Source organism: Leucoraja erinacea, chromosome 31 (assembly GCF_028641065.1).
Source record: "Leucoraja erinacea ecotype New England chromosome 31, Leri_hhj_1, whole genome shotgun sequence".
Taxonomy (NCBI): domain Eukaryota; kingdom Metazoa; phylum Chordata; class Chondrichthyes; order Rajiformes; family Rajidae; genus Leucoraja; species Leucoraja erinaceus.
This window is the reverse complement of record NC_073407.1, coordinates 27,526,745-27,552,106: the sequence shown is the minus strand read 5'-3', so window position 1 is coordinate 27,552,106 and position 25,362 is coordinate 27,526,745. Positions and strand designations below refer to the sequence as shown.

The following is a 25,362-nucleotide window of genomic DNA, read 5'->3' as shown; positions in this document are numbered from 1 at the left end:
AGAGGGATGGAACATGGTGCGAGAGAACACTGCAACGTGCCACAGTAACCTTTGCTTAACCTTGGCTTTGTGTCAATAAATGCATTGACTTGAATAAATCTTGATTCCATCAGCAGCACAAACTAAGTAATGATGATATCAATTACCCAATGGCTCATATTTCAGATATTTTAGAAGAGTGCAGTAAAACTGGTTATAATACGATTAAAGTAAGGTTTAAACTAGGCACAATAGTTTATTATAGCTGTCAGCTTGGTGCACGTTACAATGCAAAATGGAATCATGAAGAAAGGAGTATGATTTGCCAAAATGTCCATCTGCATTACTGACATACTCTTAGCATCAGCCCCCAGATTGTGAATCAGCCTTCCTTCAGCCAGTGTAAAGAGAAAGATCAGCACAAGAATAGGCACTCCTAATCTATAGACCTGAACACACAATTACAGTAAAGCTCTGGGTCACCGCTCAACATATGAGCTTCATTCACTGTGGACCTGCCCTCCCAAGAAATAAATGATGCACAGTTCAGGGTGAGATTCCCATCACACTGGGCAGTCCAGTTGTTCTCACCATTGTTTCAGGGAGCATTGTTACAACTTCCCATATTCTGCTTTTTTCTCTGAGGATCACTTTTCCAGCATGTCAGTGGGATGCACCAGACCCAGCATCAGACAGAGTAGTTCTGATGGAAACTGAAAGTCTGGATACCTCAATTTGATGACCTGATGTGTAGGGAGGAACTGCAGATACTGCTTTACACTGAAGATAGACACAAAGTGCTGGAGTAACTCAGTGGGTCAGGCAGCATCTGTGGAGAACATGGATAGGTGACGTTTAACAGAGTGCTGGAGTAACTCAGCGGGTCAGGCAGCATCTGTGGAGAACATGGATAGGTGACGTTTCACAGAGTGCTGGAGTAACTCAGTGGGTCAGGCAGCATCTGTGGAGAACATGGATAGGTGACGTTTCACAGAGTGCTGGAGTAACTCAGCGGGTCAGGCAGCATCTGTGGGGAGAAAAGGAATGAGGTGATGTTTTGGGTTGAAACCCTTCTTCAGTAACTATACCAAGTAGACAATATGGTGCTCATCCTTGACCATGTGATTAGATCCATTGGAAAGATGCAGTAAGACAAAAACAGGAAGTGGTGGGGGAACGTGTGGAAGGTCACTTTTGTTCTGTGGACTCAATGTGGTTGCAAAATGGTCCCCAAACCCGTCCGAGCACAAATGTTCTCCAGAAACCACAGTGGTTGTAATTTGCAATTTCCCCAAATGGTCCCCAAACCTGTCCGAGCATGAATGTTCTCCAGAAACCACAGTGGTTGTAATTTGCAATTTCAGTGTCTTTTTCTCTCTCTCTCTTTTGCTCTCCTAATTTGAGGAAGGACATTATTGCTATTGAGGGAGTGCAGCGTAGGTTCACCAGGCTAGTTCCTGGGATGGCGGGACTGACATATGATGAAAGAATGGGTTGACTGGGCTTGTATTCAATGGAATTTAGAGGGATGAGAGGGGATCTTATAGAAACATATAAAAATGTTATATAATTGGACAGGCTAGATGCAGGAAAAATGTTCCCCATGTTGGGGGGAGTCCAGAACCAGGGGTCACAGTTTAAGAATAAGGGGTCGGGCATTTAGGACTGAGACGAGGAAACACTTCTTCACCCAGAGAGTTGTGAACCTGTGGAATTCTCTGCCACCGAAGGCAGTGGAGGCCAATTCACTGAATGATTTCAAGCGAGAGTTAGATTTAGCTCTTAGGGCTAAAGGAATTAAGGGATATGGACAGAAATCAGGAACGGGGTACTGATTTTGGACGATTAGCCATGATCATATTGAATGGCAGTGTTGGCTGGAAGGGTCAAATGGCCTTCTCCTGCACCTATTGTCTATGTTTATTTCTCATTCTTCCTTTCATTTTCCTGCTATTTACATCTCCTGCGAACAGACAAACTGCAACAAGCAAAACCTGCCTGTGGGGCGGGATGGGGAGGTGGGGACGTAGTTAGAGTGGAGCTAGAGGATGCCGGTGGGGATGAACAGATAGTTAGAATAGGGTGGGAGGGGGAGATTGCGTTGAGGTGGGGTAGTTAGGGTAGAGTGAAAGGGAAGGTTCATCCAGGTGCAACAGGGTTCCGCTTGGTAGCTGAGGTGAGGCCACGCTGAGATGTGAGGCTTCAGTAGAGGCTGCAGGAAATGAACAGCACAAGAGGTCAGAGTGTGGGTGGCTGCTCTCTGGGAAGGCAGGGACTTCCTTGATTTTGAACTGGTGGCAATCCTGGGGATCTTGACTGCGGAGTTTTGTACGTTCTCCCTGCGACCGCGTGGGTTTTCTCCGGGTGGTCCGGTTTTTTCCCCACCACGTCCTAAAGACGTGCAGGTTTGGAGGTTAATTGACTTGTGTAAATTGTCGGCGCGGATTCAGTGGCCGGGAGGGCCTGTTTCCACCCTGTATCTCTAAACTAAATCACATGAAAATATGAGGGGAAAACAAGTCTGCAATTAATAGAATTTTAATAACCAGAAATATATGTGTGTGAGGTGAGGTCATACATCAGACAGCAGGTTATAAAACCTCCAGCCCCGTCTCCACCACCTGCCTATCCCAGCATTGACATAGAGTTAACAGCAGCTGCGTTAATCAATGCTGCACAGTACCGTTTAGCGGCAGAAAATGCTGCTAGTTAATTAATAGTCAGTACTAAAATGCTGCTAGTATTCTGTGGTGATGAATCTCGCTAGTTAATACGGTCGTCAGAACTAGAAAACCTCATTAACCAAGACTCCATAATGCTAGTTAATGATGCTGGAAATGTTCCCGACTGGAACTTGATAAAAAATATATTAGTATTAAGTCAAAAGACAACATTGCAGATTAGTATCGGATCATCGATGGCGCCGAATTATAAACAATGGTACATCAGTGTTTCCCAACAGATGCCGGTTAATATAATGTCTGATTAGTATTTTGTAATAATAGATATTGGATTATAATACAAAACGGGAAATGTGGCCAGTTACTATTCGCTAAGTGAGAATGCTGGTGATTACAGCTATGAGGCCTGGCTAGGTGGTGGTTAGTGCTAGTTAGTGCTGCTAGTTAGCGGGTTACCTGGCTGCTGATGAGGTCCTCGCACACAGCCAGCGCCATCTGGATAGCGTTGGGTTTGTGTGTGACGGCCGTGGCGTTGAGTTGGATGCGCTGCGCTCCATATTTGCGGTTCGCTAGAACCACCGCCTCCCTGAAGGTGTTCTCTGTCTTCTTGGTGCTGAGGACGGCGCCGATGTTCACCACTTTGGGCGCGGCGCTGGCTCCGGCCGGGAGTAGAGAGGCGGCCACCAGCAGCGGCAGCAGGAGCAGCATCGTCCGGGGATGGGATGGGATGGTCCGGTCTAGCCCGGCCGGGGGATGCGGCGCTGGCTCTCTCCCTCTCCCTCTCCCTGCCCCTGCCCCTGCCTCTCTCTCTCCCCCCCTCGCCTCCGGGCTGAGCTGCTGCAATGCTGCACCACCACCTGACTGACTGACGGCTCCCCTTTACTATTGGTCCCCGCCGCCCGCCGCCCACCATTGGCCTGACATCGCCAATCCGCAGCCGCAGCCTCCCTCGCCCGTTGCCATGGCTCCTTCCGCTGGGTACCGGCCTGAGCTCAGTCCTGTGTTGCAGCCGCAGCTCCAGCGGAGCCGACACGTCACTCACCCCCCCCCCCCCCCCCCCCCCCCCCCCTCACCCCACCCCCCCCCACTCACTAACCCCCCCCCCCCCCCCGCTCACCCCCACTCTCCCCCCCCCCCCCCCCCCCCGCTCACCCCCACTCTCCCCCCCCCCCCCCCCCCCCCCCCCACTCCCCCCCCCCCCCCCCCCCCTCACCCCCCCCCCACCCTCACCCCACCCCACCCCCCCCCGCTCACCCCCCCCATCCTCACCCCCCCCCCCTCACCTCCCCCCACTCACCCCACTCTCACCCCCCCCCCTCCCCCCCCCCTCACCCCCCCCCCCCCCCCCCCCCCCCCCCCCCCTCCCCCCCCCCCCCCCCACCCCCCCCCCCCCCTCCCCCCCCCCCCCCCCCCCCCCCTCCCCCCCCCCCCCCCCCCCCCCCCCCCCCCCCCTCCTCCCCCCCCCCCCCCCCCCCCCGCTCACCCCACTCTCACCCCCCCCCCCGCTCACCCCACTCTCACCCCCCCCCATCTCCCCCCCCCCCGCTCACCCCACTCTCCCCCCCCCCATCCTCACTCCCCCGCTCACCCCACTCTCCCCCCCCATCCTCACCCCCCCCCCCTCACCCCCACTCACCCTCACCCCCCCACCCCCCCCATCCTCACTCCCCCGCTCACCCCCCACTCTCACCCCCCCATCCTCACCCCTCCCCCCACGGTGGCGCTGCGGTCGACCAGCGAATGCAGCGCCGGGGACCCTGGTTGGTTCCCGACCACGGGTGCTGTCTGTACGGAGTTTGCACGTTCTCTCTCCCTGTGACCACGCTGGTTTTCTCCGGGTGCTCCGGTTTCCTCCCACGCTCCAAAGACGTGCAGGTTTGTAGTTTAATTGGCATTGGTGTAAATGTAAAAATAGTCCCTAGTGGGTGTAGGATAGCGTTAATGTGCGGGGATCACTGGTCAGCACGGACCCGGTGGGCCGAAGGGCCTGTTTCCACGCTGAATCTAACCTAGACATAGAAAATAGGTGCAGGAGTAGGCCATTCGGCCCTTCGAGCCTGCACCGCCATTCAATATGATCATGGCTGATCATCCAACTCAGTATCCCATCCCTGCCTTCTCTCCACACCCCCGATCCCTTTAGTCACAAGGGCCACATCTAACTCCCTCTTAAATATAGCCAATGAACTGGCCTCAACTACCTTCTGTGAATGAATGAATGAATGAATCTCTTTATTGTCATTGCACATGGTACAACGAAATTTAAAAGTCAATCCCACGGTGCGATTCACAAGAGCAATTTTAAATATGTAAGAAAAGGTAAAATATACATATTAAAAAAATTACAGATAAATAACAATAGCAGCTGAGGTAGAACCATTCAGTTGAATGTGAGTGTTTTAGATTCACCACTGTGTGTGAAAAATGTTGTTCTCATCTCGGTCCTAAAGGAAACCCCCTCTATCCTTAAACTGTGACCCCTTGTTCTGGACTTCCCCAACATCGGGAACAATCTTCCTGCATTTAGCCTGTCCAACCCCTTAAGAATTTTGTAAGTTTTATAAGATCCCCCCTCATTCTTTGGCAAGAATGTTTTTCCTGAGACCACACCTGGAGTATTGCGTACAGGTTTGGTCTCCAGATCTGAGGAAATACATTCTTGCCATAGAGGGAGTACAGAGAAGGTTCACCAGACTGAGTCCTGAGATGTCAGGACTTTCATATGAAGAAAGACTGGATAGACTTGGCTTGTACTCGCTAGAATTTAGAAGATTGAGGGGGGATCTTATAGAAACTTACAAAATTCTTAAGGGGTTGGACAAACTAAAATTAAACTCATTGAAGCTCAGGTGGGGCGGGACTACAGGTGTGGGGGCGGGGTCTACAGGTGTGGGGGGCGGGGGTTTACAGTTTACAGGTGTGGGGGCGGGGGTTTACAGGTGGGGGGGGCAGGTGGGGTCTACAGGTGTGGGGGGGGGGGTGTGGGGGCGGGGTCTACAGGGTGGGGGCGGGGTTTACAGGGGCGGGGGGGCGGGGTCTACAGGTGGGGGGCTATAGGTGTGGGGGTCTACAGGTGTGGGGGGGCGGGGTCTACAGGTGGGGGGGGGGCGGGGTCTACAGGTGTGGGGGGCGGGGTTTACAGGTGTGGGGGGGGGGGGTCTATAGGTGTGGGGGGGGGGTCTACTACGGGTGTGGGGGCAGGGGGTCTACAGGTGTGGGGGGCGGGGTCTACGGGGGTGCAGGGGGGGGCGGGGTTTACAGGTGTGGGGGCGGGGGTTTACAGGGTGCGGGCGGCGCTGCTTTACCTGTGGCGGTGGGGCAGAGCTGAGGAGCAGACACTATGGAGTGGGCTTGGAGCGGCTGGCTGACCCTTTTCGGGCCGCCGCCGGCAGCCTGGCTACTCGGCCCGTCTCTGCTGCTAGCCCTCGGGCTACTGTGGCTCTACCGCGTCCTATTCAAGCCGCTTCACCTCGTCCGCCGTTTGCACGATGTCGGTTACGTCCCTGAGCCCGGCGCCGACCTCCGACAGACCGCCAACCAGGTGCGGCGGCGCCGCAAGCGGGGAGACCTTCCTCCCGTCTATCCCAACGGGTGGTACCGGCTCCTGGGCTCCCGGCAGCTGCCCGCCGCCGCCGTCAAAAACGTCACCGTCTTCGGTAAGTGGATGGGATGGGGAGGGGATGGGATGGGATGGGGGGGGGGGGAGATGGAACGGCCTGAATGGATGCACAGCATGGAATCAGGCCGTTCGGCCCACAGTCCATCAGCTACCTGTCAATGTGGGGCGGGCGGGGACAAGGGGGTGTGGGCTAGGGGGGTAGATATTGAGGGCGCCGGGTGAACCGCTCATGTTTGTGTGTTGACGGGGTTAGTGTGTTTGGGGGGTGACAGTGGGGGCTTGAGCCGGCCGGACTGGCGTGTGCGCTGCGCCGTGTAAGTGAAGTTATGGATGGGACTCGTGTGAGTTCCAGGGGAGGTGGGTGAAGCCGGGCGAGCTTGTGGAGTTTTGGTGAAATTATTGAAGTAGAGATTGTTTATGTAGCAGTCAGACAGGTACAGGGATCAGTCTGAAGAAGGGTTTCGGCCCGAAACGTTGCCTATTTCCATCGCTCCATGGATGCTGCTGCACCCGCTGAGTTTCTCCAACATTTTTGTGTAACCTTCGATTTTCCAGCATTTGCAGTTCCTTCTTAAACACAGGTACATGGATGTGACGGGTTTAGAGGGATGTTGGCCGGTGTGGGCAAGTTGGGCTGAAGGGTCTGTCTGTCCCCACACTGCGTCACTCTGTGGTCTCTGAGGCTGAAGGACTGCAACCTGTGGATGATCATATTTCATTTATTGAACAAATTCATCCAGGAGTGTTGTTCGGTTAAGGAGCAGTCGTCACGGTGATTGAGTTTTATACACAGCTGTAGTCAGGTGGCAGCAGGCAACAAACGGGTCGTGTTACTGGATGGGAAATCAATAATTACACAACTACCGGCTCAACTGCAGCGTCAACCGGCGGCATTCACCAGTTGCTCCTTGTATCCTCCTTGTACCTGGATGTCGCTCCCCCGCGCCCACCCGACCCGTTCACTGCGGGGCGTTGTGTGTGTGTGGGGGGTGAGAGTGTGTGTGTGGGGGGTGAGAGAGTGTGTGGGGGTGTGTGTGTGTGTGTGTGGGTGTGTGTGTGGGTGAGTGTGTGTGTGTGTGGGGTGTGTGTGTGTGTGAGTGTGGGTGTGTGGGGGTGGGTGTGGGTGGGGGGGGGTGGGGGGGTGTGTGTGTGTGTGTGTGGGTGTGTGTGTGGGGGGGGGCAGAGTGGAGGGGGGGCTCCACTGGGGTTTCAGGCGACACACGTTTACACCTTATTAGTGATACAGCATGGAAACAGGCCCTTCGGCCCAACTTGCCGACACCGACCAACATGCCCCAGCTACACTAGTGCCACTTGCCTGCATTTGGCCCATATCCCTCTCAACATGTCCTATTCGTGTACCTGTCCAAATGTCTCTTAAATGTTGTTATAGTCCCTGCTTCAACTACCTCATCTGGCAGCTCGTTCCAGACACCCGCCACCCTCAGGGTGGAAAAAAAATGCTCCTCGAGTTCCTATTAAATCTTCCCCTCTCAGCCATGATCACAATGAATGGCGATGCTGGCTCGAAGGGCCGAATGGCCTCCACCTGCACCTATTTTCTATGTTTCTAAACCTATGTCTTCTGATTGTTGATTCCCCTTCTTTGGGTTAGAGACTCTGTGCATTTACCTGTTTATTCCCCTCATGATCGTGTACACTTCTATGATCATATACTACTCTCTAAGATCACTCTCAGCCTCATGTGCGGCAAGGAATAAAGTCCTAACCTGAACGGTCCACTTGCTGTGTAGGTCGTGCCCTGATTTGACCTCAAAATGCAACCCGTCGCACTTATCTGCATTACACTCGATTAAACATTGCTCAGACCACTTGCAATCCTGCTGTCATATGTGACAATGATCTCCATTATCTACAATACCATTGGATTTATCTCAGTAATCGAGCCTTCTACCAATTGTCCAAATCAATGACATAAACTAGAAATAGTAACGGGCCAGCACCGAACCCTGAGGCACACCAGTCATCACAGGCCTCCAGTCCAAGAAACACCCTTCCACCACCACCCTCTGCTTCCTTCCATGAAACCAATTCTCTAGTCAACTAGCTCTCCCTGGATCCCATGTGTTCTAGCCTTTCAAAGCAGCCGACCATGTTGAACCTTGTCAGTCCTGTCCTCCTTCACATTGTTCTCCTTCCTGCCCCCCCCCCCACCACTCGTGATCATATACGCCTCCACCATCTCCTCTTTCCTGACCCCTCTACTAACTTGGACCAGAGCCATGAGCTGCTCCAGGTTGGCCGATGGAGATCTGAGTTTATGCAAATATTCAACCACTGGGTAAAAGACTCTATTCCACTCATTATTTTATACACGTCTATAAGATCACCTCTCATCCTCCTGCACTCCAAGGAATAAAGTCCATGCCTGTCCAACCTCTCCCTATAGCTTACACCCTTGAGTTCTGGCAACATCCTCGTAAATTTGCATGTACACGTTCCAGCTTAACAGCATCCTTCTTATAACATGGTGACAAAACAATATTAATGATCCTTGTTATAACAGGGAGGGGGAGGGGTAGATATGTACAGCATTGGAAACGTAGCCAATAAACATACACTAAACCAGACGCACTATAAACAGGAAAGAGAAACACACTGAGACAAAATGCGCTCCAATCACCTAACTGTCACACTCTGCCCTTTGTTCCCGATATGAACAGACACCTCGGTTACAACAGATTTTGTCCGTTATTATCTAAAAGTGATGTAGAGATCTGTAATAACAAATTTAGACTATATTCCAAATGCAGCCTGACCAATGTCTTGTACAACTGCAGCTTGACATCCCATCCACTAGACTCAATGCCTTGACTGACACAGGCCAATCTGGACCACCCTATCCACCTGTGCTGCCACTTTCAAGGAATTGTGTACCTGCACTCCTAGAACCCTCTGCTCCCCAGGGCCTGCCATTCACTGTGTTGGTCATGTCTTGATTTGACATCCCAAAATGCAACATCTCATCACAATTTTGATCCACTCAGAACTTTCTTCCTTCAGCATTTATAAATTAAACCAGGAAACGCCCCAGTATTGCCCCGTTGTAAGTTAATGCAGACATCTTGGTTTCATTGTAGTGAAAGTGTTGAATCTGTGTGCCCTGTAACACTGTCGATATCTCCATGGATTCAGTTGTTTTTGGAAGCATGTTCTATAAGCTGTGTTCCATTATTACATTTTATGTAATGAAGTCACCTGAAACGTCACAAATTCCTTCGCTCCAGAGATGCTGCCTCACCTGTTCCTCCAGCATTTTTGTCTACCTTCGATTTTTCCCGCATCTGCAGTTCTTTCTAAAACAAACTGTACAATGGCCAATGCAACTTAAGAACATTTGAACAAATTGCAAAGATGGTGATAAACTTGCTAGCTTTCTTTAACGGGGATCATGGGTGTTTGCTTGCTCTGCCAGCAGTGTAGATGTGTGGCTACAATACAACAATGCTGCTGACAACAACACAACATCTGAACATAGGCGTGCCTTGTGTGGGCAAGGAGTTCGTTTCAAGACAAGCAAACTATTGGATTTCATCATTGGGGACAGAAGTCTGATAATAATTTACAAAGGAGTAAATAGGAGCAGAATTAGCCAATTCGGCCCATCAAGTCTACTCCACCATTCAATCATGGCTGATCTTTCCCTCCCAACCCCATTCTCCTGCCTTCTCCCCATAACCCGACACCTGTACTCAATCTCTGATTTACCAATACCCAATGACTTGGCATTTTTTAGGCTGAGATTGATTCATCTGGATATAAATGAGGTTCACTACAAAGGCAGTGATCCTGCAATGGTTTCACCAGCCCTGTGTTTAGAATGTGTGGGGGTGTTGGGTTGAGGAGGCTTCATGTAGCAATGGGCTGGCTTAATTGTGGATGGGTCCCATGTAGAGTGGGCAGAAGGGAAGCACGTTGACCAGACCAGATCACCCGACATCTTGAGACACACGGCTCCTGTTCCATTCCTGGTCGATGGAGGGGAGACAGCGGTGTCACTGTAACTGGTGGGATTCCCTAGGTCAGCAGAGTGGGGTGCAGGGTGTCATATGTCCCCACACAACACTCTGGTGTCGGGGTGCAGGTGTGGTGTACAGTGCTGTGACCCTACACCAATCTCTGATGTACATGGTTGGGTGTAGGGGGAGGGGAGGGGGGTGTGGGTGGCTGGGTATAGAGGGCTGGGGTGGCTCCAGTCCCTGTTTGTCCTGGTATTTACAAGTGTTGAGGGGTGCCCCTGTGTGGGTTCTGTGCCTGCCACTATCGACAGGTCACCAGCAGTCACTGCCCATTGCAAAGACCATCCGTGCCAAGGCCCAGTAAACTCTACACGTGAGGGTTGGTGTAGGTATGGGCACAGTTGTGGATACCTGGCTGGGTTAGGTACTGGCATGGAGTGGTGTAGATACCATGATGGGCACGAGTACACAGCTGAGTGGGTGCGGGCTTTGTACAGCGAGGCATAGTGTGGGTAGAGGGGGTAACACCAGTTGGAGACGCATGTCATGCTGGTGTGGAAGGAAAGTGCTTCACACCACTGAAACGTATCGTGTGTATTTATTTCACAAACATCCATTATTGTTTTAGTAACCAGGTAATAGATCCAATGATCATTTTGCTGATAAACACACAAAGTCCGTGTGCCCTTACAAAGTGAATATCATGTTCTGGAGGATGGGATGAAAGATTCTGTTGCTTACTGCTGCCCCAAGCTGCCTCCAGGTTCCTAATGTCACCACGATGGGGCTGTGGTCGCCAGCTGCTGATGCGGGAGGAGAGAGTTCAAAAGTGATAGGAGCAGAATTAGGCCATTCGGCCCCTCATCTACTCTGCCATTCAATCATGGCTGATCCATCATCCTCTCTCAAACCCATTCTCCTCCCTTCTCCCTACAACCCCTGACACCTGCGCTAATCAAGAATCTATCTCTGCCTTAAGAATATCCTATTATTGTTTGTAATCGTAGTTACGAATCCTGAACAGACTTCTCACAGGATACTGTGTATTGCCGACACCGCACGCCATCAATTCATCCTGTTACAGACCCTGTGTTTTATTATTTGCACTTTCTCTGCGGTTGTGACACTAATTCTGCGCTCTGTCTCCTTTCTGTTTGCAGTACGTGTTGTACTTGATCATGGTTTTTGATTGTAATTGGATATGGATAGTTTAATCTGAGTACCATTCAACACAAGGTCTCTCATTGTGTCTCGGCACGTGAATCAATACCTCAGAGGCTTCTGTAGAATGACATCACATTGGGAGAACCTCCGGAGAATGTCCTCTCACCAACGTTACAGCTAGAATATTGCAAGCCATTTTATTTAGTTGCTTTTTAACCATTTTAGATTCCTGGGAATATCTTGCCAGTTGGTTATTTTTCCTGTTTGTGAGTTGCTGTCCAATGTGCCAGTCCTGTCCTAATTTCTGAGAGACCATGTTGATCTTGTGGGAAGTGGTGTCCAAACTGACTTCATTCAGGCAGAACAGATGGCTGAATGCTTTAAATGCTAACCCCTAAACTATGGCACCTCTTCCTTTAGTTTGTGAGCAGCTTGGTTGTGTTTAGTTTTGTTTCTTGTCACGTGTAGCGAGGTACAGTAAAAAGCTTGCATTGTGTGCTGTCCAGTCAGCAGAAAGACAACACATGATACACGGGGCATTTGTAAACTGGACCTTGAGAGTAATGCCTTCTCTACTGGTCATGATGCTCTGGCACATTGATTATAAAGGGCAGCAAGGTGGCACAACAGTAGACTTGCTGCCTCACAGTGCCTGAGACCCGGGTTTGATCCTGACTACTGGTGCTATCTGTGTGGAGTTTGCATGTTCTCCCTGTGATCGCGTGGGTTTTCTCCGGTTTCCTCCCACATTCCAAAGACGTGTGGGTTTGTTAGTTAATTGGCTTCTATAAATTGTCACGAGTGTAGGACAGAACTGTTACTTTCCACGTATTTATTGTTGTGTATCAGTTCTGTAGACAGTAGATACTGTTCACATCATCAGCATCTCTGGAGACAAGGTGTAATCACGATAAACTATGCTGAAACAACTCTTTCCACAGATGCTGCCTACCCTGCCCAGTGTTTCTTATATTTTCCGTTACTTTTTGAATTCTTCTGTTGCCTTATGATTTTAGTTTAGAGAACAAGGTCATGTGTTCCTGTGTCACTTTGCTGTGACCTCGCCCTCTCACTGCCATTTCTTTACAAGAAGGTGATGCATATATTGACCGAGCTGTCAGAGAATGCCACAAACATGGGTACAATGATGATGACATTTACAGTATATGGACAGGCAAAGTGTAAAGGGAGATGGGCCAAACATAGGCAAATGGGCTGAAGGAGGGTCTCATCGCCCATTTCCTCTCTCCAGAGATGCTGCCTGTCCCGCTGAGTTACTCCAGCATTTTGTGTCTATCGTTGACATATGATACCAGCTGTGTTAGTGTGGTGGGCAGGGATGAGTTGGGCTGAAAGGCCAGTTTGTGTGCTGTGACTGTCACCATGAGGCATGATGTTGCTCTCCACCCTCAAGCACTGCTCCAGGCTGAGTGGATAAGCCAGATTACATGGACCCACAGCAGCAGCTGCCTGTGTCTCACCTGCTGCACCTCACGTCGGCACTCGGTTTCACAATCACTCTGCATTGTTGAGAAGTGAAGTAAACCTCCTTCAGTGTGGGAATGAACTGCAGATGCTGGTTTACACCGAAGATAGATACAAAATGCTGGAGTAACCCAGCGGGTCATGCAGCATCTGTGGAGAAAAGGAATAGGAAAAGAATGCTGTCTGACGCATTGAGTTACTCCAGCCTTTTGTGTCTGTCTTCAGTTTAAACCAGCATCTGCAGTTCCCTTCTGCATACTAAGAGAAGGTACATTCTCTAACCTCACACAGTTTTCAGGCTCCTGTACCTTCTTCCTGTTGGCAATGGTGAAATGAGTGTGTGCCCAGGATGGTGTGGGTCTTTGATGATGTTGGCTGCCTTTTTCAGGCAGTGACTTCGATAGATCCCTTCGATGGTGGTGAGGTCAAAGCCGGTGATTGGCTGGGCAGTGGTCACAATGTTTTGCAGTCATTTCCGCTCCTGGCCGTTCAAGTTGTCGAACCAGGCCACGACGCAACCAGTCAGCATGCTCTCTACTGTGCACCTGTAGAAGTTCAGGAGAATCCTCTTTGACATGCCGAATCTCCGTAATCTTCACAGGAAATAGAGTCGCTGATGTGTGTGTGCGCGCATCAGTGTGCTGGGCAATAATAAAGAATTGTATCTATCTCCACCTTGTATCCATTGATTTGGTCGCCACAGCTGTCTGTGGAATGAACTACAGATACACCACCCTCTGAAGAAATTCTTCCTTGTCTCCTTTCTAAAGGTAAATCCTTTTATTCTGAGGCTGTGCCCTCTGGTCCTAGACTCTCCACATCCACTCTATCCAGGCCTTTCACTATTCGGTAAGTTTCAATGAGGTTCGCCCTCATCCTTCTGAACTCCAGCGAGTTCAGGTCCAGTGCTGTCAAACACTCATCATATGTTAACCCACTTATTCCTGGGATGATTCTTGTACATCGCCGCTGGACACTCTCCAGCACCAGCATATCCTTCCTGAGATATGGGGCCCAAAACTGCTGACAAGATGCATCTGACCAGCACCTTGCCGAGTGCTAGCATTATCTTGTCGATTGCAAAGGCTGTAGGTTGTGAGGTTCTGGCCTGGTGTCTGTAACTAACTAATTGAAGTGATGGTCACGTATCAATGATGTGGCCAGGTTTGGTTGTGATGAGTGAGGAGGTTGGGTCAAGGCGAGAGTGGTTTATTGTCACGTGTCCGATACAGAACAATGACATTCCTGACTTGCAGCAGCACAATAGACATGAAAACATAGGGCTCTATAAACACCATCATCAACAATATTCAATGTATATTCAGAAAAACAATAATAAAAAGCTAAAAGGTACACAAAATTGCTGGAGAAACTCAGCGGGTGCAGCAGCATCTATGGAGCGAAGGAAATGGGCGACGTTTCGGGCCGAAACCCTTCTTCAGCGAAATGCTCTGAAGATGCTGCTGCACCTGCTGACTTTCTCCAGCAATTTTGTGTACCTTCGATCTTCCAGCATCTGCAGTTCCTTCTTGAACAATAAAAAGCAATGCTTAGATTAGATTGGTGCCCCCCAGATCTATGTAGTTTGAAGATTATTTGGAAGTTGTAGTGTTCAATAGCCTGTAGACACAAAGTGCTGGAGTAACTCAGTGGGTCATGCAGCATCTGTGGAGAGAAGTGATGGTGACATTTCAGGTGGAGACCCTTCTTCAGATGGGTAATCAGTGGACGGGGGTGGGATGGGTCTGTGACAGCTCTGTCTGCAGGAGTGGATGCTGCTGTTGCTGAGAGGAATGTGTCGTGGAGAATCGGAATGCAGGTGCTGGGTGGGACGGCAACACATAGATGGGGAGCAGGTTTGGGAGATCGTGCAGTCAGATACAACCGGCTGTCTCCGGATTAGCAGCATCGCAGTCTCCAAGCACGGGTTACAGCTGTGCCAGCCACAGGCATCTGGAACTACTGCCTCTGCTCTGGGACTGGGCTCAGTCTGCGTGGACTTGGCATGTTCTCCCCATGTCTGTGACTGTCTCACACGCGTGCTCTGGTTTTCCCACGTGTCCTAATGACTGGGTCACTGTCATTTGGGAGCGGGTCTAAGATGCAGGGGTGACGGGGTAAGGGGAATGGAACTGATGGGGATCGCTCTGCTGGGAGATGACGTGATCCAGATGGGCCGAACGGCTGCACTCGTACACAGCACGGGGGGGGGGGAATCAAAGTGCTGCAAAATAAAAACTGAAAATACTCACCAGGTCTATGGAAAGTTTCAGTTTAGTTTCTTGTCACGTGTACCGAGGTACAATGAAAAGCTTTTGTTGCGTGCTAACCAGTCAGCAGAAAGACAATACATGATTACAATCGAACCATTCACAGTGTACAGATAACGTTTAGTGCAAGGTCAAGTCTGATTAAAGATAGTCCGAGGGTCACCAATGAGATGGATGGAAGTGAAATGAAGAAGAAAAACCTTGTTCAGTGCACAGGCGAACTCTGAGTGAGGACATGTGGCTGATGGTCTGGTGAAGATGGGTCAGTGTGCCCGTGATGGGGGGGGAAGGGGGAGAGGAGGCCAGGCAGGAGAGAGCAGACACAAGAGTTGCTGCAGAATGTCGAGCACCCAGTGACCAGCCGGGGAAAACCAGGCATCTCAACGTGGAACTAAAGGAGAAAACGTTGAAGCAATCGGCAGATCTGGCATCATCAGTCTGAAACATTAATGCTGTTTCTCTTCCCACAGATGCTGCTTGACCTGCTGAGTGTTTGCAGTACTCTCTATTTGTTTCAGATTTCTAGTGGAAACAGGCTCTTCAGCCCACTGAGTCCATGCCGACCATCGATCCCCGCACACTAACACTATCCTACACACACTAGGGACAATTTACATTTATACCAAGCCAATTAACCTGCAAACCTGCACGTCTTTGAAGTGTGGGAGGAAACTGGAGATCCTAGAGAAAACCCACGCAGGTCACAGGGAGAACGTACAAACTCCACACAGACAGCACACTTGGTCCGGATCGAACCCGGGTCTCTGGCGCTGTGAGGCTGCAATGTTTTAGCTTAGTTTAGAGATGCAACTCTACCGCTGAGCTACCACCGTGAGGCCCTAGCTACGACAGTTCTTTGATTTTCAGACATGTCGGCGAAAGGGCCAATCATGGCCATTTGTGTTTCTGCCACAGTTTGACCGAACAATGAACTCTGATGAAGTCTCAAATGGGAAAACAAGGAATTGCAGATGCTGGTTTACAAAAAAATTATGCAAACTGCTGGAGTAACTCAGTGGGTCAGGCAGCATCTGTGGAGAACATGGATAGGTGATTTTTTTGGGTTGGGACCTTTCTTCAGACTAAAGGGTCCCAACCAGAAGGTTCAACTGTCTGTGTTCTCCAGAGACGCTGCCTGACCCATTGAGTTACTCCAGCACTTTGTGTCCTTTCAACAACAGAACCCCATTGTTATTAAACTCTTGAACGGACCATACATACGCCAAAGATGTATTCCTGATCTTACAATCCACCTCATTCCCGCACTCACTATTTTTGGAGCAGGTACTGCGGAAGCTGACGGGTATTAAGGGGTATTAACTACAAGGAGAGGCTAGATAGACTTTAGAGATTCAGGCCACCGAGTCCGCACCAACCAGCGATCTCCGCACACTAACACAATCCTACACACAAGGAACATTTTACAATTTAACAGAAGCCAATTAACCTATAAATCTGTGCATCTTTGGAGTGTGGGAGGAAACTGGAGCACCCAGAGAAAACCCACGTGGTCACAGAGAACGTACAAACTGACCCGCTGAGTTATTTCAGCACTTAATGTTATCTCGTTCTTAGGTGCTGTTTGATTTCTGCATTTCTAAGGGCCATGAATGCCTACGTGTGTGTGTGTGTGTGTGTGTAATGAAATGAATTCCTGCAGAAATGGGTGCAAGAGAGGAATGTGGAGAAACAGGTTCATGAATAGCAGGTAACATGAAGGGAGGAATAATGTTTCAGGCATTCCAGAGGACATTCACTGTTTAATTTCCAGGGTATGAACTGGAATGGGAATTCCACAAGTTGTGTTCTGCTTCCACATTTGCCGAGCTCCTTATCTCCGTCCTGGCGAGATTTGTGTGAACTGGTGAAAAATGTCCTTGTGTTGCAAATATCAACTACAATAGGCAAGGCTGTTCAAGACCACGTCTCTGGCCTTTTAAGCTGGAAAGGGTGCAGAGAGGATTCACGAGCATGTTGCCAGGACTCAAGGGCCTGAGCTATAGGGAGTGGTTGAGCAGGCTAGGACTCTATTCCTTGAAGAGCAGGAGGATGAGGGATGATCTTATAGAAGTGTATAAGATCATGAGAGGAATAGACTGGGTAGATGCACAGAGTCTCTTGCCCAGAGTAGGGGAATCAACAACTAGAGAACATTAGTTAATGGTGAGGGGGGAAAGATTGAATAGGAACCTTGGGGCAACATTTTCACACAGGGTGATGGGTGGCTGGAACGAGCTGCTAGAGGAGGTACTATTCAACGTTTAAAAAACATTTGGACTGGTACATGGATAGGAATAGTTTAGGCGGATATGGACCAAGCGCAGGCAGGTGGGACTAGAGTTGATGGGATATGATGGGCCGAATGGCCTGTTTTCATGCTGCACGACTTTATGACCATGTTGTGACAAATCCAGTGTATTTGGAAAGCAGTGACAGGATCGGTCAAAGTCAGTGTGGATTTATAAAGGGGAAATCATGCTTGATTAATCTTCTGGAATTTTTTGAGGATGTAACAAGTAGAATGGATAAGGGAGAGCCAGTGGACGTGGTATATCTGGACTTTCAAAAAGTCTTTGACAAGGTTCCACACAAGAGATGAGTGATCAAAATTAGAGCACATGGTATTGGGGTCAGGTATTGAGATGGGTAGAGAACTGGTTGGCAAAGAGTAGGAATTAACGGGTCCTTATCAGAATGGCAGGTAGTGACTAGTGGGGTGGCGCAAGGCTTGGTGCTGGGACCCCAGTTATTTACAATATATATTAACGATTTAGATGAGGGAATTAAATGTATCATCTCCAAGTTTGCGGATGACACAAAGCTGGGTGGCAGTGTGAGCTGCGAGAGGCTGCAGGGTGACTTGGATAGGTTGGGTGTGTGGGCAGATGCACTACAATGTGGATAAATGTGAGGTTATCCACATTGGTGGCAAGAACAAGAAGGCAGATTATTATCTGAATGGTGTCAGATTCGGAGAAGGGGAGGTGCAATGAGACCTGGGTGTCCTTGTACATCAGTCACCGCGGGTCCCTGCTGGGAGACCGCTTTTCGGGGCTTGCGCAACGGCGACTTCTCCCACCCGAGTCGCGGGGTTGAAGAGTACCTGGAGCGGGGCCTTACATCACCGCCCAGCGCGGCTTTAAATGGCCGCTGGACTTTGCTAGCGCCCGCCGGGGGCTCCAACACCAAGACCCGGAGCGCGGCCTTGCATCACCCCACGCGGCGTAAATGGCCGCAGGACAATTGCCATCGCCCGCCGGGGGCTTTGACTCTGACATCGGGAGGGGAATGGGGAGTGCAGGGGAGAGATAAGTTTTTGCCTTCCATCACAGCGAGGAGATTCACTGTGATGGATGTTTGTGTAAATTGTGTTGTGTCTTGGGTCTTTTTCTTGTTTGTATGACTGCAGAAACAACATTTCATTTGGACCTCAATGAGGTTCAAATGACAAATAATATTGTATTGTGTTGAAAGTAAGCATGCAGGTAGTGAAGAAAGCCAATGGCATGTTAACCTTCATAGCGAGAGGATTTGAGTTTAGGAGCAAGGAGGTCCTACTGCAGTTGTACAGGGCCCTGGTGAGATCCCACCTGGAGTATTGTGTACAGTTTTGGTCTAATTTGAGGAAGGACATTTTTGCTATTGAGGGAGTGCAGCATAGGTTCACCAGGTTAATTCCTGGGATGGCGGGACTGACATATGGTGAAAGAATGGATTGACTGGGGTTATATTCATTGGAATTTAGAAGGATGAGAGGGATTCTTATAGAAACATAAAATTCTTAAGGTTGAAGAAGGAACTGCAGATGCTGGAAAATCGAAGGTAGAGTGAGGACCACCGTAAATTGGAGGAGCAGCACCTCATATTTCGCTTTGGCAGTTTACACCCCAGCGGTATGAACATTGACCTCTCCAATCTCGGGTAGTCCCGGCTTTCTCCTCCCATTCCCAGCTCTCCCTCAGCCCACTGTCTCCCCCTCTTCCTTTCTTCTTTCCGGGGCCCACCCCCACCCTCACATCAGTCTGAAGAAGGGTCTCAACCCGAAACGTTGCCTATTTCCTTCACTCCATAGATGCTGCCTCACCCGCTGAGTTTCTCCAGCGTTTTTGTCTAAAATTCCAAAGGGATTGGACAGACTTGATGCAGGAAAAATGTTCCCCATGTTAGGGGAGTCCAGAAGCAGGGGTCATAGTTTGAGAATAAGGGGTAGGCCATTTCTGACTGAGATGAGGAAAAACCTTTGCACCCAGAGAGTTGTGGAATTCTTTGCCACAGAAGGCAGTGGAGGCCAATTCATTGGATGTATTCAAGAGAGAGTTACATTTAGCTGTTGGAGCTAACATCAAGGGATACGGAGAGAAGGCAGGAACGGGGTACTGATTTTGGATGATTAGCCATGATCATATTGAATGGTGGTGCTGGCTCGAATGGCCGAATGGCCTACTCCTGCACCTATTATCTATGTTTCAATTCATTCATCCAGACAACAAAACATTCCCCATCCCCACTGGACCCGGAACATCACCCATTCCTTCTCTCCGGAGATGCTGCCTGTCCCCCTCAGTTACTCCAGCACTTTGTGTCTATCTTCAGTTTAAGCCAGCACCTTCAGTTCCTTCCTACAGCGATCTCTTCCCAGCTGAACCATCAGAGAGCTGTCCCGACCTCCAATCAACGTCATTGGAAACCCTTGGGCTATTTTTAATCAGACTTTACTGTCTTTATCTTGCACTAAACATTATTCCCTTTATCCTGTACATGTACACTGTGGACAGCTCGATTGTAATCATGTATAGTCTTTCTGCTGACTGGATAGCAAGCGACAAAAATGCTTTTCACTGTATCTTGGTATATGTGACAATAATAATTTAAACCTAAACTAACCCCATCCAACCCAACCCCCCACCAGAGTCAGTGCCGGGCAGTGGGGCAGGGTCAGTGGGTGACATAACCTCTCTCTCTCTCTCTCTCCCTACCTGCGCCAGGTGAGCAGTTGGCCGTGTACCGGGGCGACGACGGCCGGGCATACGCAGTGGACGCTTACTGCCCTCACCTGGGGGCCAACCTGGCCGTGGGGCGGGCGTGTGATCGGCGATTGCATCGAGTGCCCCTTCCACGGCTGGCAGTTCCGCGGCCACGACGGCAAGTGTACGGTCATCCCGTACGCCGAGAGAGGTGACAGCGGGGTCACTGGGGTCAGTGGGGAACGGAGACCGGGGTTGTGGGGTCCGGGTGGGTGTGGGGGTGAGGGTCAGGGTGGGGGTGAGGGTCAGGTGAGGGTGAGGGTGGGGACGTGACCCTGGTGATGGGGTGTGTGACGTGGGGGTCTCCCTCTCCCCCCCCCAGTGCCGGAGTTTGCCCGGGTGCGGAGCTGGCCGCTGTGCGAGGTGAATGGGGCGCTGTACGTCTGGTTCCACTGCGATGGTCTGGAGCCGGGATGGAGCGTTCCCGTACAGAACGAGATCCAGTCCGGAGAGTGGGTGTTCCGGGGAGACACCGAGCATCTCATCAACTGCCACATCCAGGTGGGTGGGGGGGTGATGGGGGGGTGAAGCGGGGAGGGGGAGTGAAGGGGGTGTGGCTGAGGGGTGGGCATGAAGCGGGTTGGTGGTGTGGGTGAAGGAGGGTGAGGAGGAGGGGGGGGTTTGGGGGGGGTTTGGGGGGTGGGGGGGGGGGGGAGGAGACGGAGGGGGCGCTGGGAGCTGAGACTGTGCCCGTGTTTGCCCGCAGGAGATCCCGGAGAACGCAGCAGATGTGGCACACCTCACTCACCTGCACAGCCCGGCCATCCTGAGCGGCACCGACCTCCGTAACACCCGCTGCCGCCGCTGGGGCTTCATGCGGCACGACTGGAAGGTGAGGGGCCGCGGGGCAAGGTGAAGCTTGTACAGTTACGGTCCTAGTGAGGGGCATTAGTGTGAATGGGCAACAGGTGCAGCATGGACATGGGGCCGAAGGGCCTCTACAGCCTATGACTGTCACCCACACAAATATCAGGCATGAGGTATTTGTCGATAAGAAAGTAAGGAATTATTAAATTCATACGGTCTAGGAACAGAATTGGGCCATTCGGCCCATCAAGTCCACTCTGCCATTCAATCATGGCTGATCTATCTCTCCCTCCTAACCCCATTCTCCTGTCATCTCCCCATAACCCCCGACACCCGCACTAATCAAGGTCTGTCATAAAAATATCACCTAACTTTGCCTCCACAGCCGTCTGTGGCAAATGATTCCACAGATTCACCACCCTCTGGCTGAAGAAATTCCTCCTCATCTCCTTCCTAAAGGAACATCCTATAATTCCGAGACTGTGACCTCTGGTCCTAGACTCTCCCACTAGTGGAAACATCCTCTCCACATCCACACTATCCAGGCCTTTCACGATTCTGAGTTTCAATGAGCCCCCCCCCACCCCCATCCACAGGCTCCACAGATGCTGCCTGACTTGTCGAATCTCCAGAGGATTGTCTCCTGTTTCAGATTCCTGTCCTTGGTGCTGCTGCGATCGGGATTGGACGAGTCTGTGCGGCTTCAAGGGTGGCGTGCTTCAACATTTGCAGCGTTAGTTTAGTTTACTTTAGAGATACAGCACAAAAACATGCCCCTTGGCCCACCGAGTCCGTACTGACCAGCGATCACCGATCACCTCGCCCACTAGCACTATCCTACACACTAGAGACAATTTACAGAAGCCAATTATCTGACCCTTGGCCAGAAGGGGGGGGGGGGGGGGGGGGGGGGGGAGGAGGGGGGTGGGGGGGGGGGGGGAGGAGTGGGGGGTGGGGGTGTGAGGTTCATTGCGGGAAGGGTCCCACTCACACAGAGTGACCTCTGGCGCTGTGTGTCCGTGGGCAGTGGGTTACTATACTGATGGTGGGGGTGCGCTGGCGGGGGAGGGGGATGGGCCCAGCGCTACACTAATGCAGGTACCCTGGTGCAGAGGGACGAGGGTGTCGGAGGGATGGGGCAGGGGGGGAGGGATGGTGCATGGGGGGGTGGGCCCGGCGATACACTAATGCAGCTACATGGGTGCAGGTGCAGTGGAGCGAGGAGCCGGTGCCGGAGAGACATTGCTCGCGGATGCTGGTGAACCACACGCTGCACATCCTTGGCTGGCGCTGCCCGCTGCTTGACCTACACGTGGTGGCCCGACAGGTCAGTCCCATCCACTCCCTCCCGTCATACAACGTGAAAACTTGCCCACACCGGCCAACATGTCCCAGCTACACTAGTCGCACCTGCCTGCGTTTGGTCCTATCCATTCACCTGTCTACCTGTTAGGATAGCCGTTGTGATAGTCCCAGCCTCAACTACCTTCTCTGGCAGCTCGTTCCATACACCCACCACCCTCTGTGTGAAGAGGTTACCCCTCAGGTTCCTATTAAATCGTTTCCTCCTCATCTTAAACCTATATCCTCTGGTTCTCGATTCCCCTACTCTTGGCAAGAGACTGTGTGCGTCTACCTGATCTATTCCCTCAACCCCCCCCCCTCCCCCCTCCAGGCCTGTTGCTCCCTCTCTGTCCTGTCCCGTGTGTGAGCTGCTTCGTGCCGTTGCAGGTGGGCCCGGGCCTGGTCTACATGCTCTTCAACCATGCCTTCCTGGGCCGTGGGGTGATCCTACACTGCGTGACCCCGGTGGAACCGCTGCTCCAATGCGTCACCCACTGCATCTACTACCAGAGCAACATGCCCGCACTCATCCCCAAGGCCCTCATCATGGGCGAGTGTATCCAGGTGAGTGAATGTGTCCACCACGCTGGCCCCAATGACCACTGCGCTCCCGGGCGGTTAATTGTGAGCAGTTTTGGCCCCAAATCTGAGGCAGGATGTGATGATGAAGGGGATGATGTGTATGCTGGTTTACACCGGAGAGAGACACACACGATGCTGCAGTAACTCAGCGGGTCAGGCAGCATCACTTCAGAAAAGTAATAGTTGACGTTTTGGGCTGGAAACCTTCTTCCGACTGTGATTGGGAATCCTCTCCAGAGATGCTCTCTGACCCGCTGAGTTACTCTAGTATTTTCTGTCTATCTTCAGTACAGACCAGCATCTGCAGATAGACACAAAACGCTGGAGTAACACAGCGGGACAGGCAGCATCTCTTAAGAAAAGGAATAATTGACATTTCAGGTCGAGACCCTTCTTGGAAACATATAAAATAGGGGCAGGACTAGGCCATTCGGCCCTTTGAGCCAGCACCGCCATTCAATATGATCATGGCTGATCATCCATAATCAGTTCCCCGTTCCTGCTTTCTCCCCATATCCCTTGATTCCATTAGCCCATAGAGCTAAATCTAACTCTCTCTTGAAAACATCCAATGAATTGGCCTCTAATGTGGCAGAGAATTCCACAGATTCACAACCCTCTGGGTGAAGAGGTTTTTCCTCATCTCAATCCTAAATGGCCAACCCCTTATTCTTAAACTGTGACCCCTGGTTTTGGACTCCCCCAACATCGGGGGGGAACATGTTTCCTGCATCTACCCTGTCCAATCAGCCTGAGAGTCCGGGGAGGGAATGGAGACTGTGGTTATTGGCCGTGCAATCCGAGCGAGATGTGGTGGGGGCAGGTTACTGGGTGGAGAGGGGGGAGGTGGTGGAGGGAGTGGTGGGGGGGAGGTGGTGGAGGTGGTGGTGGGGGGTGCAGGGGGGGGGGGGGGGGGGGGGGGGGGGGTGAGGGGGGTGGGGGGGCGGTGAGCCGGTGGGACTGACGTTATTGAGCCGCTCCCCACAGTTTGAGCGGGACGTGATGATCTGGAACAACAAGACATACATGCCGCGGCCGCTGCTGGTGAAGGAGGACTCGGCCATCGTGCGCCACCGCCGCTGGTACTCGCAATTCTACACCGACAACAGCCCCCGCTTCCCGGCGCCCAATCACAGCCTCGACTGGTGAGGGGCCGAGCTGCCGCGGCCGGGGCTGGACGTCCGCACACGTGTACGCGCATTTGCCTGGGTGTGCGCGTGCCCGTGCCCGTTTGTGTGCGCGCGTCTGTGGAAAGAACTGCAGATGCTGGTTTAAACCGAAGATAGACAAAAAAGTGCTGGAGTAACTCAGCGGGACAGGCAGCATCTCAGGCACATGTGTATCCATGTTTGTACATGTCTGCGGGATGAGCATGTACGCGCCTGTGCGTGTGTATCTATATGCATGTAAGGTGTGTGTAGATCCAACACTGTGCCCATGCAGACACTGTATGTATGTGTGTGTGTAGGGTGTTTGTTGACCCTGCTGTATGCAAGGCTCTGCTTGGCACTGTGTACATGCGTGCACGCATCTGTGCGTGTGTACACACCTGTGTATATGCGTGTGATTGTGTGTGTGTGCGTGTGCGTACACAGGAGGTGTTTGTTGACCCTGTCCTGTTCCTGTGCAGACACCGAGTGCCAGGGGAGGTGCCGCACTGACCGGTCACTACAGCTTCAGCCTGTGCCCACAGGTTCGTGCCTGGTCAGTCCCAGGCTCACTGGCCGCCGGTGTCCCGGCTCCAGCCCATCTCCGAGGGAGCCCAAATTATTTTTATATTTCTTGTATCAAATGTTTTTAATATTGAATGAAATAAACGTTACTACTGTGCCACGTATAAAACTCGGGCTGGCAGCCCTGTCGCCCTCCTTCCTGCCAGAGCACACAACACACAACACACCCAGGACCATTCACACCACCGCCACTCACTCTGTTATAGGAGGCACGTGGACCAAGGTCAAGTGGAAAACCTTTGTTGCGGAAAGACAACACATGATTACAATCGAGCCACTTGGTGCACAGATACAGTGTACAGATGCAGTGTACAGATACAGTGTATACAGTGTACAGATACAGTGTGTACAGATAGTGTGTACAGTGTGCAGATACAGTACAGATAGTGTGCAGATACAGTGCATACAGTGTACAGATACAGTGTATGCCTATACAGATGCAGTGTGCAGATAGTGTGTACAGTGTGCAGTATACAGATACAATGTATACAGTGTACAGATAGTGTATACAGTGTACAGATATAGTGTATACAGTGTAGATACAGTGTACGGATACAGTAACACAGCACCACAGTGCTCTATCCCTGAGTAACTCGTGGTGATCTAACGCCCATTCCAAGAGTTATTGATTGTCCAACCGACACCTCCATTATATCCGTCCATCACCCATTCTCCAGGGCCTCAGTGCCCAATG

At 51.3% G+C, this 25,362-nt stretch overlaps 2 protein-coding genes across 8 annotated transcripts in view; one reads left to right on the top strand and one right to left on the bottom strand.

The window, feature by feature from the left end:
• The window catches only part of grin1a (glutamate receptor, ionotropic, N-methyl D-aspartate 1a), a 63,637-nt gene extending 60,188 nt beyond the window's left edge, over positions 1-3,449 (bottom strand). For 3 of the 7 annotated variants that reach the window (XM_055660413.1, XM_055660415.1, XM_055660414.1), the window contains exon 1: positions 3,117-3,449. In XM_055660413.1, coding sequence (XP_055516388.1) covers positions 3,117-3,368 — 252 coding nt within the window. In that variant the 5' untranslated portion in view covers positions 3,369-3,449. The remainder of the gene's footprint in view (positions 1-3,116) is intronic. The other 4 variants (XM_055660416.1, XM_055660419.1, XM_055660418.1 and 1 more) reach the window with 2 other exon arrangements.
• Positions 3,450-5,950: 2,501 nt separating this feature from the next.
• Positions 5,951-24,777, top strand: zgc:92275 (cholesterol 7-desaturase nvd). The gene is given in 8 exon segments (XM_055660412.1): positions 5,951-6,316; positions 20,164-20,252; positions 20,254-20,353; positions 20,525-20,703; positions 20,909-21,034; positions 22,217-22,336; positions 22,741-22,917; positions 23,923-24,777. Coding segments are annotated over 8 exon segments (1,269 nt in total). The 5' UTR covers positions 5,951-6,000; the 3' UTR covers positions 24,085-24,777.
• Positions 24,778-25,362: the final 585 nt, after the last annotated feature.